Source organism: Marmota marmota, unplaced genomic scaffold, assembly GCF_001458135.2.
Source record: "Marmota marmota marmota unplaced genomic scaffold, marMar, whole genome shotgun sequence".
NCBI lineage: Eukaryota > Metazoa > Chordata > Mammalia > Rodentia > Sciuridae > Marmota > Marmota marmota.
The window spans coordinates 8901155-8916836 of record NW_025999925.1 but is presented as its reverse complement, the minus strand read 5'-3'; the positions used below and the strand labels follow the sequence as shown (position 1 = coordinate 8916836).

General features: G+C 31.5%; 1 protein-coding gene across 12 annotated transcripts in view; it reads left to right on the top strand.

Annotated features, from left to right (window-relative positions):
* Ssbp2 (single stranded DNA binding protein 2) overlaps window positions 1–15682 on the top strand; it is a 324265-nt gene that overhangs the window by 253616 nt on the left and 54967 nt on the right. For all 12 annotated transcript variants that reach the window (XM_048800214.1, XM_048800216.1, XM_048800213.1 and 9 more), the window contains one exon: window positions 13716–13775. In XM_048800214.1, the coding sequence (XP_048656171.1) occupies window positions 13716–13775 (60 nt within the window). The remainder of the gene's footprint in view (window positions 1–13715; window positions 13776–15682) is intronic.

The following is a 15682-nucleotide window of genomic DNA, read 5'->3' as shown; positions in this document are numbered from 1 at the left end:
ATATATATATATATATATATATATATATATATATGAATTTTAAAATGAATAATAAGTATATAATGTATATAAATGTATGTTTAAATATATTTATATAAATGTATACATTTAAATATGTAATATATATATGTATGTATACACACACATACACACCTAAAGGTACATTTTAAGTAAACTGAAGTAACTGACTCCCACATCTCAACTGGAACTAGTTTACATGGAATTATGAGTATACAATAGGGAAAAAGAAGACAGGAGGAATAGTTTTGCATTATTTAGTGGAAAGTTAAGGTGTTGGGCTGGGGCTGTAGCTGAGTGGAGGAGCACTTGCCTCACACCTGTGAGGCACTGGGTTCAGTTCTCAGCACCACATAAAAATAAGTTCATAAAAAGATACTGTATCCATTTACAACTTAAAAAATAGTTAAGGTGTTTTTAAAAAAATTACTTTAAGTTTTAAAATTATTTAATTTTTTGGTCTCTTTATTGAATCAGCCTGATACTATATCTTAGATTGTAAATCTCACATATTAATTTTAATAAATAAATTTATAAGAGTTTATATGGGAATGTACCTAATTGTCTCATAGACATAGAAAAATATGTGTCTGTGCATATTTCTGGATATAAATTGCTTTAAGCAAATCATTAAAATTTGATAGACTGTTCTTCAAACTTTTATACTGTATTAGACCACCAGACAGCATAGTCCCCACTCACAATCCATAGTCTATTGCCATGCACCTCTATCTGGTGACTATACAGTAATGAAGGTTTGAGAAATAGTCTCATCTTATTGAAAAGGCTGATAATATAAGTGACCAATTTTGATGTATAGACTAAATCCATATCAAAAGAATCAACCTGCTTGTAACTCTACACTGTATGGGGCTAGACTTTCCAAAATAATACAAGGAAACTTGGTCGGTTATTACTTTACGGTTATTTTAATTAGGTCTTAATGATGATAAAATACATCTAAGATGTATGAGAGATAAACTGCATACTTATGCTGATCAGCAGAATATGCCAGCACAAGTATGTCATTTTGTGAGCTAAATTAGTTTAGTACTAGTTGGAATTGAAATGTGTTAATCAAGAGTATCTTATTCACTGGAGTGTCAGTAATGTCTGATGGAGATTTTCATGAAAAACAGAAAAGAAATTAAACAAATTAAGATGTATGAATTGTAAAGGAACTTTAAATTCATTTGATTTATAATTTATGCATCATTACTTTTTTTACAGGAAGCTTATGAAGCATATCATGGAATTATAAAAATAAAAATATATAAACATTCTCACATAAAATATGGTTGAGGGTTGGGGTTGTGACTCAATGGTAGAATGTTTGCCTAGCATGCATGAGGCCCTGGTTTTGATCCTTGGCACCACATAAGAAGATAAATAAATAAAATAAAGTCATTGTATCCATCTACAACTGAAACAATACTTTAAATTTTTTTAAAAAAATATGGATGAGATGAAATAAGTTAATGATTTTTCAAAATAATATTTTCCAATATTATTTATTATTGTTATGACTTCAAAAAAGTTAACATATTTAAGTTAAAAGAATGTATTGTTTTTTACTAGAAAAACTAGGGATATAAGAACATACCTCAACATTATAAAAGGTATCTGTGCTTAACCTAAAGCCAAAATCATTCTAAATGGAGAAAAATTGAAGCATTCCCTCTAAAAACTGGAACAAGGCAAAGATGCCCTATATCACCACTTCTATTCACATAGTTCTTGAAATTCTAGCCAACGCAATTAGACAAAAATAATTAAAGGAATACAAATAGGAAAAGAAGAACTCAAACTATCATTATTTGCTGATTACATGATTCTATACTTAGAGGATCCAAAAAAATTCCACCAGAAAACTTCTAGAATTAATTAATGAATTCAGCAAGGTAGCAGGATATAAAGCCAATACCCACAAATCAAATGCATTTTTATACATCAGTTATGAATCCTCTGAAAGAGAAATTAGGAAAACTACCCCATTCACAATAGCTTCAAAAAAAAAAAAAAAGAAAGAAATACTTGGGAATCAACAAAAGAGGTGAAAGATGTCTACAATGAAAACTACAGAACACTAAAGAAAGAAATTGAAGACGACTTTAGAAGATGGAAAGATCTCTCATGCTTTCAGATAGGCAAAATTAATATTATCAAAATGGCCATACTACCCCAAATGCTATACAGATTCAATGTGATTCCAATTAGAATCTCATCATCATTCCTTATAGAAATAGAAAAGGCAATCATGAAATTTTATTTGGAAAAGAAAAAGAGACCCAGAATAGCCAAAGCAATCCTTAGCAAGAAGAGTGAAGCAGGAGGCATCACAATACCAGACCTTAAACTATACTACAAAGCTATAGTAACAAAAATAGCATGGTATTGACACCAAAATAGACATGTAGACCAATGGTACAGAATAGATGACACAGAGGCAAAACCACACAAATACAGTTATTTCATACTAGACAAAGACGCCAAAAACAATATGTTGGGGAAAAGAGCCTCTTCAACAAATGGTGCTGGGAAAATTGGAAATCCATATGCAGCAAAATGAAAATAAACCCTTATATCTCACCATGCACAAAATTCAACTCAAAGTGGATCAAGAACCTAGGAATTAGACCAGAGACCCTGAGCTATTAGAGGAAATGTAAGCCCAAATCTTTATCACATGAGATTAGCCCCTGACTTCCTTAACAAGACTCCTAAAGCGCAAGAAATAAAATCAAGAATTAATAAATGGGATGGGCTCAAACTAAAAAGCTTCTTCTCAGCAAAAGAAACAATCAATAAAGTGAAGAGAGAGCCTATATTTTGGGAGCAAATTTTTGCTACACACACATTAGATAGAGCACTAATCTCCAGGAAGTAAGAAGAACTCAAAAAAATTTAACACCAAAAAAAAAAAAAAACCTAATCAATTAATGGACTAAGGAGTTGAACATATACTTCTACTTCTCAGAAGAACATATACATTTGATCAACAAATATATTTAAAAATGTTCAACATCTCAAGTAATTAGAGAAATGCAAATCAAAGCTACTCTGAGACTTCATCTCACGCCAGTTGGAATGGCAGTTATCAATAATACAGACAACAATAAATGTTGGCAAGGATGTGGAGGAAAAGGCACACTCATACATTGCTGGTGGGACTACAAATTGGTGCAACCAATTTGGAAAGCAGTATAGAGATTCCTTAGAAAACTTGGAATGGATCCATCATTTGATCCAGCTATTCCACTCCTGGGTTTATACCCAAAGGACGTAAAATCAACATACTATAGTAATGCAGCCCCTTCAAATGTTTATAGCAGCACAATTCACAATAGTTAAGCTGTGGAAGCAACCTAAATGCCCTTCAAAAGAAGAATGGATAAAGAAACTGTGATATATATAGCCACACATACACACAATGGAATATTACTCAGCATTAAAAGAGAATAAAATTATGGCATTTGTAAGTAAATGGATAAGAGTTGGAGAATATCATGCTAAGTGAAGTAAGACAATCCCCGAAAACCAAAGGCTGAATGTTCTCTCTGATAAGTGGATACTGATCCATAATGGGGAGGGCATGGAAAAAATGGAGGAACTTTGATGGGGCAAAGGGGAGGCAGGAATGGGGAAAGATGGTGGAATGAGATGGACATCATTACCCTAGGTACATGTATGTATAAAATCACAGAGAATTATATAACAAAAATATATAATAAAAAGTAATGTTTTATTTTAAAAATAATATTTATGCTTTTGGTTAAATCTCATACTCAATATATTTTATTTCCTTTCCGGGACTATGAATAATTAATTACCTCCTGTCATAGTTACTGTTTTTAAAATTACATCTTAGTTTCTAGAATAAATTTTCTTTGTACCAGGTATTGAACTCAGGGGCACTCGACCACTGACCCACATCCCCAGCCCTATTTTTGTATTTTATTTAGAGACAGGATCTTACTGAGTTGCTTAGCACCTCCCCGTTGCTGAGGCTGGCTTTGAACTTGAGATCCTCCTATCTCAGCCTTTGAGCCACTGGGATTACAGGTTTGTGCCACCATGCCTGGCTTAGAATAATTTTTATGTCATAGAATTATGTCTTATTCCCTGTATCAACTTAAAACATTACATTGGAAATATCAAAGGAAAGATTAAATCTACATCTAAAGCCATTTCTGCACATAATCAAGTGAGATAAATATTTGATTTTTGTGCAATTAATAAGATGACTGAAAATAACCTGTAATTTTCCAGGATTTATCTCACTTTGTACCTTTTGTTTTTGCCTCAGTGTTGAGGGAAGCAAGCTACCTTTTTGGCAAATAACCCTTCTCTTAAGGATTTTTGGTCCAAAGATGGCTATATGCTAAAGATAATATGATATTGAGAAAGCAGACTGTTTAATGTTCTGATTCAAATGCTAAGCCTTTTCTTAGTAGAAAGAAAATATGTTGTTGAAAACATTTCTGAATCCTGAGCTAAGGATTATATAAACTTTGAAAATATATTTCAATATAAAAAGATTTGGATCCCATGTGTGAACATGGCACTGGAGACAATCAAGGGGTGAGCTGCTATATTGAATTCTTAGCAGTTCTGATGGTTGGTGTATGTTTCACAAAAAGATCAATAAGTTATCATACTTTTCTAACCAAATCATGTATAAATTACCCATTATTCTTTTATACCAAATGGTGGTTACTAAATATTACTACTCAGTAAAACTAAGAATCATTATTTTAAAACCGGACACACTAGTAATAGAAAAACTTTAAAGCAGTAGGAAAAAAAATGAAATTCCTTGCTACTCATCTAAATTATAAGCTCTTATATGTTGTTAATATGGATATTGTAGTTATAACAGAGTCTCCAACTCTTTGTTCTTTCTTACTCCTGGGTTCTCCAGAATATGTAGTTTATCCTATTTAACCAAGCAGAACTTTTCCCTCTAGGCATATTTTATAAGCATTTTCTCACTAGACAACAAGAGGTACTATATGAATAGAATAGTGTGGTTTACTCTTTATAATATCAATAGATACTACCTATTTCTAGGTTGTAAATTGGCTAGGTAAGATTTTAAACAAAACCAAGCTTTATTCCATCTTTTGCTGGTTTGGGGAGTCTACCATCAATGTTATTCATCACTCAGTCAATGAGCCAGCAAATGAACCAACTAAATGTTTATTGAATTCTTGTTCTTTACATTCTTAGAATGTGCTAGCCACTTCTTTCTCTTCCTCATGAACCCCATTATGGCTTATCACATTATAATAAACATTTTTATTATGATGATGATACTCTTCTAATAATACCATTTCCATTAATCTCCATTCCCTATTCCTGTCAGCAGTTATAGTAAAAGCACAAACAATATATTAAAGACTATAATATATTATCAATACTACACCAAAAATATTTAAGAGATGGAGATCTTGTTAAATTTGTGGCATTACTTTTAGTCTAGTGAATCAAGAGCACATGCTAATTAGTGCTTTATATGCAAAATAACTTGTTTACCTGAAATACCGCTGCCTTTCCAATTTTTTATGTTTGAGTGGTAGCAAAGGTAAAGAATTTTACATTCAATAAATTGTTGCACACTTGCTAGGGTGGCCTGAGAGTAAGTATCAAGTCAGGCTTATGTGTGTTCAGTTGGTGATAAGAATAAGTGTGTGTGTCCATGTCATTATTCTATAAAGGTATTCCTAAATCAGAGAGCTATAGAGGTAAGAAAACTAATACAGCAGTTAAGAAATTTTGTCTTTGGTTTTCTTTTGCATAAAATGAGGAAATTGGGTTAATAAACTCTACAAAGGAAAATTTCTGCTTTAACTTGTGTCATAAGACATTTAAATAAGATTCTGTAAGTTGTATTTTATCATTCTTGTTTAACAGCTTATAAAACTTGGAGTAATTTCATGAAATGCAAAGTCATTTGTTAAGCAAATATTCACTTGCTAAATTATTTTGTTAAGTTCATTTTTTCTTCAACTTTGTAATTTTGCATTTTGGTCATTTAAAAAAATTTTCTTAAATTTAGAAGCAAATTTCACATGAATAATTTTGTCCTGAAGAAAGCTAGACTTTCCAGTATAATGGTGCAGGCCTATAATCCCAGCAACTCAAGAGGCTGAGGCAGGAGGATCACAAATTCAATAACAGCCTCAGCAACTTAGCAAGGCTCTGGGCAACTTCATGAGATTCTTTTCTCAAATTTTAAAAAGGTAAAAAGGGTTGGGGATGTGGCTCAGTGGTTAAGCGCCCCTGAGTGCATTCTCTAGTACCAAAAAAAAAAAAGAAAGAAGGAAAGAAAGAAAGAAAAAAGTCCAGAGTTATTTTAAATAAGTTCTATGTAATTTTATGTTTTAGAATGTGTCTGAGTTTTCTGAAGCATAAACTGTCCTAAATATTAATTTTGTGCATTGTAATGAAATTAGTATCGATTATTCCGTCACTGATTTATTCTAAATTGAGCTCATAATATATAGAATATAGAAGGTATTTAAGTGATTGACATTTTTTTAAAAATATATTTTTACTTTTTAATTATTTTAAATTATCCTTATCATCATACTATATTTCAGAACTAATATTTTAAAAATTTCTAAAGCCAAACTGAAATATTTAAATTAAGGCATTAGCTGATTTATACATGACTATACCAGTCTCAGGTATTCTAAGAAATACCAAGTTTTTAAGTTAATGCCCTGAACATTACTTGCTCTAATATTTTGTGTTCTTTCCTCTGAAGTAGACTTACCTCATGTCAAAGCATACACATTAAATCCTATATGATAAATGATATAAACAAAATGCTAAGGAATTCGAGGGAAACAAGCCTGTAGAGATTCTTTGAAGAGGGAGTGACATTTAAACTGGCCCTTGAGGAACTGATAGATGTTTATTTGGCAGAGAAAGGAAAGTACAGAATAATCATAAGAAATAGAGAATATTAGCAGTTGAGCAATATGTCATTTAAGATGTAAAGTTTTATCAAATATATCTTAAAAGAATTAGGGAATAGAGCTGGGCATGGTGGCGCATGCCTGAAATTCCAGCGACTCAGGAGGCTGAGGCAGGAGGATTACAAGTTCAAAACTAGCCTCAGCAGTTTAGCAAAGGCCCTAAGCAATTTAGCAAGACCCTATCCCTGAATAAAATATTTTTTTAAAAAGTCTGGGGACATAGCTCAGTTGTTAAGTGCCCCTGGGTTCAGTCGCTGGTTTCAAAAATAAAAAATGAAAATAAAATAAAGGACGGTATAAAATGGTTTATATCACCTGTAATTTCACTTTGGGCAAGTCATTTATAAAACAGTTCCATTGAGGTGCCTAGAACCTTCAGAGCAGGAAAAAATTGGACTGAGAAATCTACCTTCAATGAGTGTAGGGGAAAAGGAAAACTGGTTCCTTCTAATTCTTAGGGAATTGAGATGAACTACTTAAGCACTCTTGAAAGATCAAATGAGAAAAGGGAAACGACTATTTTCCACTAGCAGAAAGAGCAAGGAGTAAGGGGAAGTCTCTTTTAGGAAAGCAGAAGTTCCATGAATAATTCTGCTTCCATGAATTATTCCATGAATAATTCTTGGTATAGGAGAAAATAACAATCCTTTAAAATTGAATGACATCCACTCTGAAATAAATTATGATTCTAAGAGGTATAATTTTTTTTTCTCTATAAGACAACTTGAGGGCCATCTGGGCACTTGATTTGTATTTCTATTAGAATATTTTTTCTTTTATTTTCTCATCAAATATCTATTGATTTTCTGAAAGTATATTTATTTTTATTCCTTCCATTCTTCATTATCCCATTCCTTCTAGGCTGTCTTAGGTAGCCATCATAAAAATACCATAGACTGGGTGGCTTAAATAGAAATTTATTCCTTGGAATTTTATAGGTTAGAAAACTAAAAATCACAATATCCAAGGTGAGAGCCATCTTCCTGGTTTGTAGGGTCAGATTCTCAAATGGGGGATGGGTGGGGGGAAGAGAGGGAGAGAGGGAGACAGAGATCATGTGTTCCTCTTTTTGTAAGGGAACTAATCCCATTCATGAGAGCCCATGACCTAATTACCTCTCAAAGGCCCCACCTCCAAATAGATACTGGGGATTAGAGTTTTGGTACTTTGTAGAGATACATTCAATCCATACCAGAGGCAGATAATTGAAACAGGTCAAAACAAATATGTATGCCTGTTAATGCAGTTTCCATATGTCAGAGTACTAACTATGCTACCCAGTTTATCTTAAGAACCTTCTTTACCTCATACATTTTACCAAATTTGTAAACTTTTTTTAAGTATAGCTTTAATTTTTAGTCATCCATAGAACTAACTGCATGTGCTATTAGGTAGGGATGATATGACTTCTGAGGAAAGGCACCAGAGTGAAATATTATTTTCTTTGTGTTCTTTGAACATTCTATTTGTTCAAGATCTAGCCAGATATAGAGGATATTTTTTCCAGAAAAATTGTTTTTCCTTTTAATCACAAGACTAGGAACTTTGAAAAATCCTAAACAGTGGGGAAGGATCTTCATCTGCTTTGTTCAAAGATATCTCCAACCAGCTAGAATAGTGCTTTTATGGGTGTTTAATAAATATGTGTTGAATTAGCGAATTTTACTATACCTATTAATCAATAATTTCTGCTTTGTTATTTTCCCAATTGACTATTAATACAATACAACAAAGATCACCATTGTTTATTGGTATATTTCTTTTTTTGACTAGGTTTTCCTATTTCTCTAGAAAGGGTGGTAATAGTTTTTCCAACTCTTTTATAAAGATGGTTTATATCTTAGTAATTGTTATCCTTATCCCTTATCACACCCACTAATATTTGTTAATATAAATATTTACAGCCATCCACAATATACTAATCTTTATATTTCAGGCTAATATTGAAATAACACAAAATTATAATTTTATAATGCTACCCCATAAGCTGACTCTGCCTCACAGTACCTCTTGATAGGGCCTTATAGTCACTAGGAAAGTACAGACAATCCCACTAACATATGTTCATACACAATGCCATCCACCAGAGAAAAAAATTTGTTCCAAATATTCCATTAAATAAAAACTATCACATCTTTTTTTATAATCTAATATTCTTTTATGTACTTTTTAAATTATACATGACAGTGGAATATGTATTTTAACATACATACATGGAGTATAAATTCCCATTTTTGTGGTTGTACATGATGTGGTATACTGGTTGTATATTTATATATGAACATAGGAAAGTTATGTCTGATTCATTCTACTATCTTTCCCATTCTCCTCACACCTCCTTTCCCTCCACTCTACCCTGTCCAATCCCATGAACCTCCTCTCTCCCACCACCTATTGTGAGTCAGCATCCACATATCATAGAGAATATTTAGCCTTTGATTTGGGGGGGATTAGCTTAATTCACTTAGCATGATAGTCTTCAGTTCCATACATTTTCCTGCAAATGATGTAATTTTATTCTTCTTTATGGCTGAGGAATATCCCATTGTGTATATATACCACATTTTCTTTATCCATTCATCCATTATGATGAATTCATAAATTCACCATTAATTTATGAGTTCTAGAAGTTTTCTAGTGGAGTTTTTTGAGTCTTCTAAAACCTAGGTTGGTTCTATAGTTTAGCTATTGTGAATTGAGCTGCTGTAAACATTGATGTGGCCACATTACTATAGTATGCTGATTTTAAGTCCTCTGGGTATAAACCGAGGAGTTGGATAACTGGGTCAAATGGTGGTTCCATTCCAAGTTTTCTGAGGAATCTCCATATTGTTTTCCGTAGTGGTTGCACCAATTTGCAGTCCCTCCAGCAATGTATGAATGTACCTTTCCCCCCACATTCTCACCAACATTTATTGTTACTTGTATTTTTAATAATTGCTGTTCTGACTAGAGTGAGATGAAATCTCAGTGTAGTTTTAATATGCATTTCTCTAATTGCTAGTGATGTTGAACATTTTTTATTTGTTGACCATTCGTATTTCTTCTTCTGTGAAGTATCTATTCAGTTCCTTTGCCCATTTATTGATTGCTTTGCTTATCTATTTGTTTATTTATTTTCTGGTCTTAAGTTTTTTGAGTTCTTTATATATCCTAGAGTTTAATGCTCTATCTGAGGTACAGGTGGCAAGGATTTTCTCCCATTCTGTAGGCTCTATCTTCACATTTTTATTTCCTTTGCATGAAGAAGCTTTTTAGTTTGATAGTATCCTATTTATTGATTCTTGATTTTATTTCTTATGCTTTAGGAGACTTGTTGAGGAATTTGGTTCCTAAGCCCACATGATAGAGAGTTGACTCTACTTTTTCTTTTAGTAGGTGCAGAGTCTCTGGTCTAATGCCTAAGTCCTTGATCACTTTGAGTTGAGTTTTGTGCAAGGTGAGAGATAAGGGTCTAATTTCATTTTGTTATACATGGATTTCCAGTTTTCCTGCACCATTTTTGAAGAGGCTCTCTCTTTGTTTGTTGGTAGTTCCTTTGTCTAGTATGAAATAATTGTATTTATGTGGGTTTGTCTCTATGTCTTCTATTCTGTACTATTGGTCTTCATGTCTGTTTTTGTGCCAATACCACACCGGTTTTCTTACTATATCTTTGTAGTAAAATTTAAAGTCTGATATTGCAATGCCTCCTGCTTCACTTTTCTTACTGAGGATTGCTTCAGCTATTCTGGGACTCTTATTTTTCCAAATGAATTTTATAACTGGTTTTCTATTTCTATGAAGAATGTCACCAGAACCTTAATAGGAGTTGCATTAAATCTGTATAGTGCTTTTGGTAACATACTCATTTTGACAATATTAATTCTGCCTATCCAAGAACATGGGAGATCATTCTGTCTTTTAAGGTCTTCTTTAATTTCTTTCTTTAGAATTCTTTAGTTTTCATTGTAGAGGTCTTTCACCTCTTTTGTTAGATTTATCCCCTTGTATTTTTTTTTTTTGAGGCTATTGTGATTGGAATAGTTTTCCTAATTTATATTTCACTTGAGTCATCACTGATATATAGGAATGCAATTGATTTATGGATGTTAATTTTGTGTCCTCCTACTTTGCTGAATTAATTTATGAGTTCTAGAAGTTTTCTAGTGGATTTTTTTGGGTCTTCTTAACATAGAATCATGTTATCAGCAAATAGGGATACTTTGAGTTCTTCTTTTCTTACTCATATTCCTTTAATTTCTTTCTTATGTTTAATTGTTCTGATCAGTGTTTCCAGACTATGTTGAATCAAAGTGGTGAAAGAGGGCATCCTTGTCTTTTTCCAGGTTTTAGAGGGAATGCTTCTAATTTTTCTCTATTTAGAATGATGTTGGTTGTGGGTTTAGTATATATACCTTTTACAATGTTGAGGTATATTCCTACTATCCCTAGTTTTTCTAGTGTTTTGCACATGAATGAATGCTGTATTTTGTCAAATGCTTTTTATACATTTATTGAGATAAAATCAAACACTGTAACATCTTTTTGCATTCAGATGAACATGGAAATATCAAATTCTCCATTTCAAATAAAGCACTTAGTATTATCCCAACTTTTGATATTTAGTAATATTTTTCACATAATTTCCACCTTTCATTTCAAAGTGATTCTGTTATAGATAAGAAGTATTAGTAAATTTTTATTTTTTCATATTTCAATAAACTGATATTATACTTTGAGTTAATGAATATATTATAAAACATCACATTGTAAAATAAAGGCATCCATTACAAAACCAGTGGCACAGTATCTAATTATTAAATTTCAAAAGTGCAAACAAAATTTACAAGATAGTTTCATAAGTGAAGTTGGGTGATTTTGAAAGGAAAGAGAATATAACAGAGGGGAGTGAATTTTGGAATAAGTGTCTAGCTGTCAGTATGTAGTTTACTTATGAATCCAATTTAGAATAGAGTTTTAGAAATGAAAAAGGAAGCCAATTTTAATCAAATATGTGAAACCTAAACATTTTAAAATAAACTGTTAAAACTGCTATATCTCCCTAAATTTTGTCAGCTCCAGGTTACTCTACTACCTGAATAATTCCTTTTTTTTCCCTGTCCATATACAATGAATTCCTGTGCACATATGAACATATAGGAACACAGTGAACAAAAAGCCAAATTTCTAGCTTAATTATAAAGTTCCCCTTGTTGATTTGTCAGACCCTCTAAAAGATTATAGATGACTGGGGTTGTGGCCCAGTGGTAGAGCGCTTGCCTAGCAATGTGAGGCCCTGGGTTCGATTCTCAGCACCACATGTAAATAAATAAAATAAAGGTCTATTGACAACTAAAGAAATATTTTTAAAAACCAGTGGTGTATTTAAAAAAAAGATACTTTAGAAAAAATGTCTGGCAGAAATTTTTAGATATTCTTTTTCAGAGACTACTTTTGAAACAGATCTAGAAAACATGTAGTCTTGAGCATAAACTACAGGCCTATTTCTAATACAGTATAAATATAGGATTTAATTTTGTAAAGTGCTTTAAATTTTATTTGCCCATACCTTATCTACTTGCTACCTGTTAAACTGGTCTCAATTTATATTAAATCATTCTTTATATTTATTTAATAATATGCAACCCTTTTTGAGTTAATAACCTGCTTATGTTACATGTAAGGAATCTTATGTTTAATTAATTATGTATTGAGATTATCAGTAAACAAAATTATACATTTTCAGTGATTTAATAATGCAACAAAAATGGAATTTTGCATAATTTATAAACTTGTAAAAAAAATTGGTTCTCACATCTGAGTGATGTAAAATATTCTCCCACATTATACAATCACTAAAATGATACATTTAGGACATTTTTCAATTTCTGGATTGAAAGATTCAGCACATTTTAGGAGAGCAACTGATTCATCCAACAACATAAATTAGCTTGACTTTAATAAAAGACCATTTTTTCTTTGGTTAAATATATATACATCATAATCTGTAGGTTCAAAATATGCAATGAAATATTAACTTTAAAATTTATAGTCAATCCTGAAATTTCTTTGCCATTGTAAACAACTACAAAAGAAAAGATTAAATTTGGCAAATTTATAGATATTAAAGGAAATTGATAATCAAATGTTACAATTCTGTCAAAAGTTTATAATTAGAATTTAATTGTATAATAAAATATCTCAAAAGCTTCCTCCTGAAGTCTTTATTGAGATTCATTTGCCTTTTCAAAACTCTTTTTGCCAATTAGATATTATTATCATTATTATCTTAACAATTCATAACTCTAAAAAGTTCACTATAGTTAGTTTAATAGCTTTGATAATTTTATATTTTCTCTGGAAAAATTTGCAACTATTCTACAAAATAAAAATAAAATGATGGGCTGGAGTTGTAGCTCAGTGGTAGAGCGCTTGCCTCACAGATGTGAGGTCCTGGGTTTGATCCTCAGCACCACATAAAAATAAATAAATAAAAATAAAGATATTGTGTCCATCTACAACTAAAAAACTATTTTTAAAAAATAGGGTGATAATTTTTCTTGGAAACATTTATTCTGCTGAAAGCAGTCTCATAAGAAAGTAAATTGGTTTACATTTTGTATAATTCTAAAATTTTTAAAAAGTAGTTTATTTTCAGAACTGTTTTTTGCATTGTACTGTTCTGGTTTTTTGTTTGTTTTGTTTGCTTATTTATTTGTTTTACTTCAATAGCCTTTTATGTCACCTCGGTACCCTGGAGGTCCAAGGCCCCCATTGAGGATACCTAATCAGGTAAGATTTGTGTGCTACTTAAGTTTTTTAAAAAATGAATAAAGAGCTTGAAAATGTCACAAATATTTCTTATCAGATAAAATATAAAATTATCCTTTCTCTACCTCACTTAATGCTACTTCTAGTAATATATAGTCTACTTCAAGGGTTGTGTAACTATTGCCTATAGGCTATTTTTGTAAATAAAATTTATTAGAATGGTACCACATAAATTTATGTATTCTCTGTGGCTACATTTACACTACAGTACAGATTTGAGTGGTCATGATGAGACCACATTTGGTTTGCAATGGTAAAATATTTACTGTCTGGATCTTCACAGAAAATGTTTGTCAACCTTTGGAGTCTAGCTTTAACTTTGATCCTATTTTAAAGATTTAGATAATTTGGGTAAATGCTGATTATCCTTTCATTTAAAAGATGACAATGAATTTTCAGTGAACGTATCTTGGTTTACTTTCATATAATATAGCTTCAACATCATGGCTCTAACACTCATATAAATGTTGCCTAGTTATAATGTCATCTCAGGCAAATAATTAACTACTTCTAAATAGTTAGATTTATTAATAAGCAAATATTTAACAATAAAGCTTCCAATTTTAGTCACAAGAGCTCTGAAGTTCCACAATATTTTGTTCTTATTTTTTTTAAATCAATATTTATTTACTAAGGAGAATAAAATACAATTTTTTACTTGTGGAGTTGTTGTTTACTTGAGGGTATAGGCAGTGTGCCTGTGTGTATATAATAAAAGCAGAAATTAAGTGATGGTATGGTATGTTTAAATCAAAATAATTTTCACAAATAATTGTCACATTCTCTAATTCTGTTATTGTGTACTGCAGTAATTTTCCCAATATAAAGTAAACCCTCTTATCACAATAAATTCCTTTTCATTCTTATTCTCTTTCCTTTTTTTACTTTTTTCACTATCAAAAATGGAACAAGATAGTTAGTTGTTAATTCACTTCATAGTGACAAAATTGTGCTTCTCCATTCCAAATTTATACTGAAATTATGCTATGCCTTTGAAGTTTCCCAATATGCTGCTGTTCTCCAATCCTAGTGCACAGCCAAGTACCAAGACCCCCATCCCAAGGGAGAAATTTAAGCAGAAACCAATGCTGGGTCATCCCATATTTTGATGCTTGCCACTCTTCACATTAGCAGCTGGAGCATTTTTCTCCTACAGACTGAATCCACTGTTCAGTACATGGGACCAGGGAATGATCCATGAAGTAAAAAAGAAAAGTACATGAATGCTTCAACATATGGGAATTAATATTTTCTCTATGGGTGAACCTGTATATATTGACAATCATATCTACCTATAGAGTTGTCTAAGTATTTTAAATTTCTTTTTAGAGAATAGAAATTTGTATCTTTTATGGAGTTTACATGATGTTTCAAATACCCTTTCCTAGCTTTTTTTGTATAGCATAAGTCTAGGAAGTTCCTGAAAATGTGAATTAGCAAAATGTGAAATTTTTGTGTATTACCAGAATATTTCCGATTCTATATATTCTGTAGCAGTGATGAAAATGGTTTTGAATTATGCATTGAATAATTGCATTCATTTAACATTGTCAAAATGCCTGACATTTGTAGGATACTGTGCTAGGTTTTGTATCTATAGAGGCTAACAAAATTGAAGACACACTTCTAAGAAGAGGTTGTTGGTAGGGATGTGAAATTGTAAATCTAGATTGTTTGACATTTTTTAAGAAAAACTATGTAATGTCTTTGGAATTTTTAAGGAAATATTTTCAAAATTTGAAGATAATAAAGTTATTATACAGGCTTTCTTTCTTCAAAAATTTTAAAGTCTTTACTACCTAAACATGTTTTAAAACAATTCTTCTCTTCTATGAGTGGCTCTTTTTTGTTTATACCCACCAACTCAT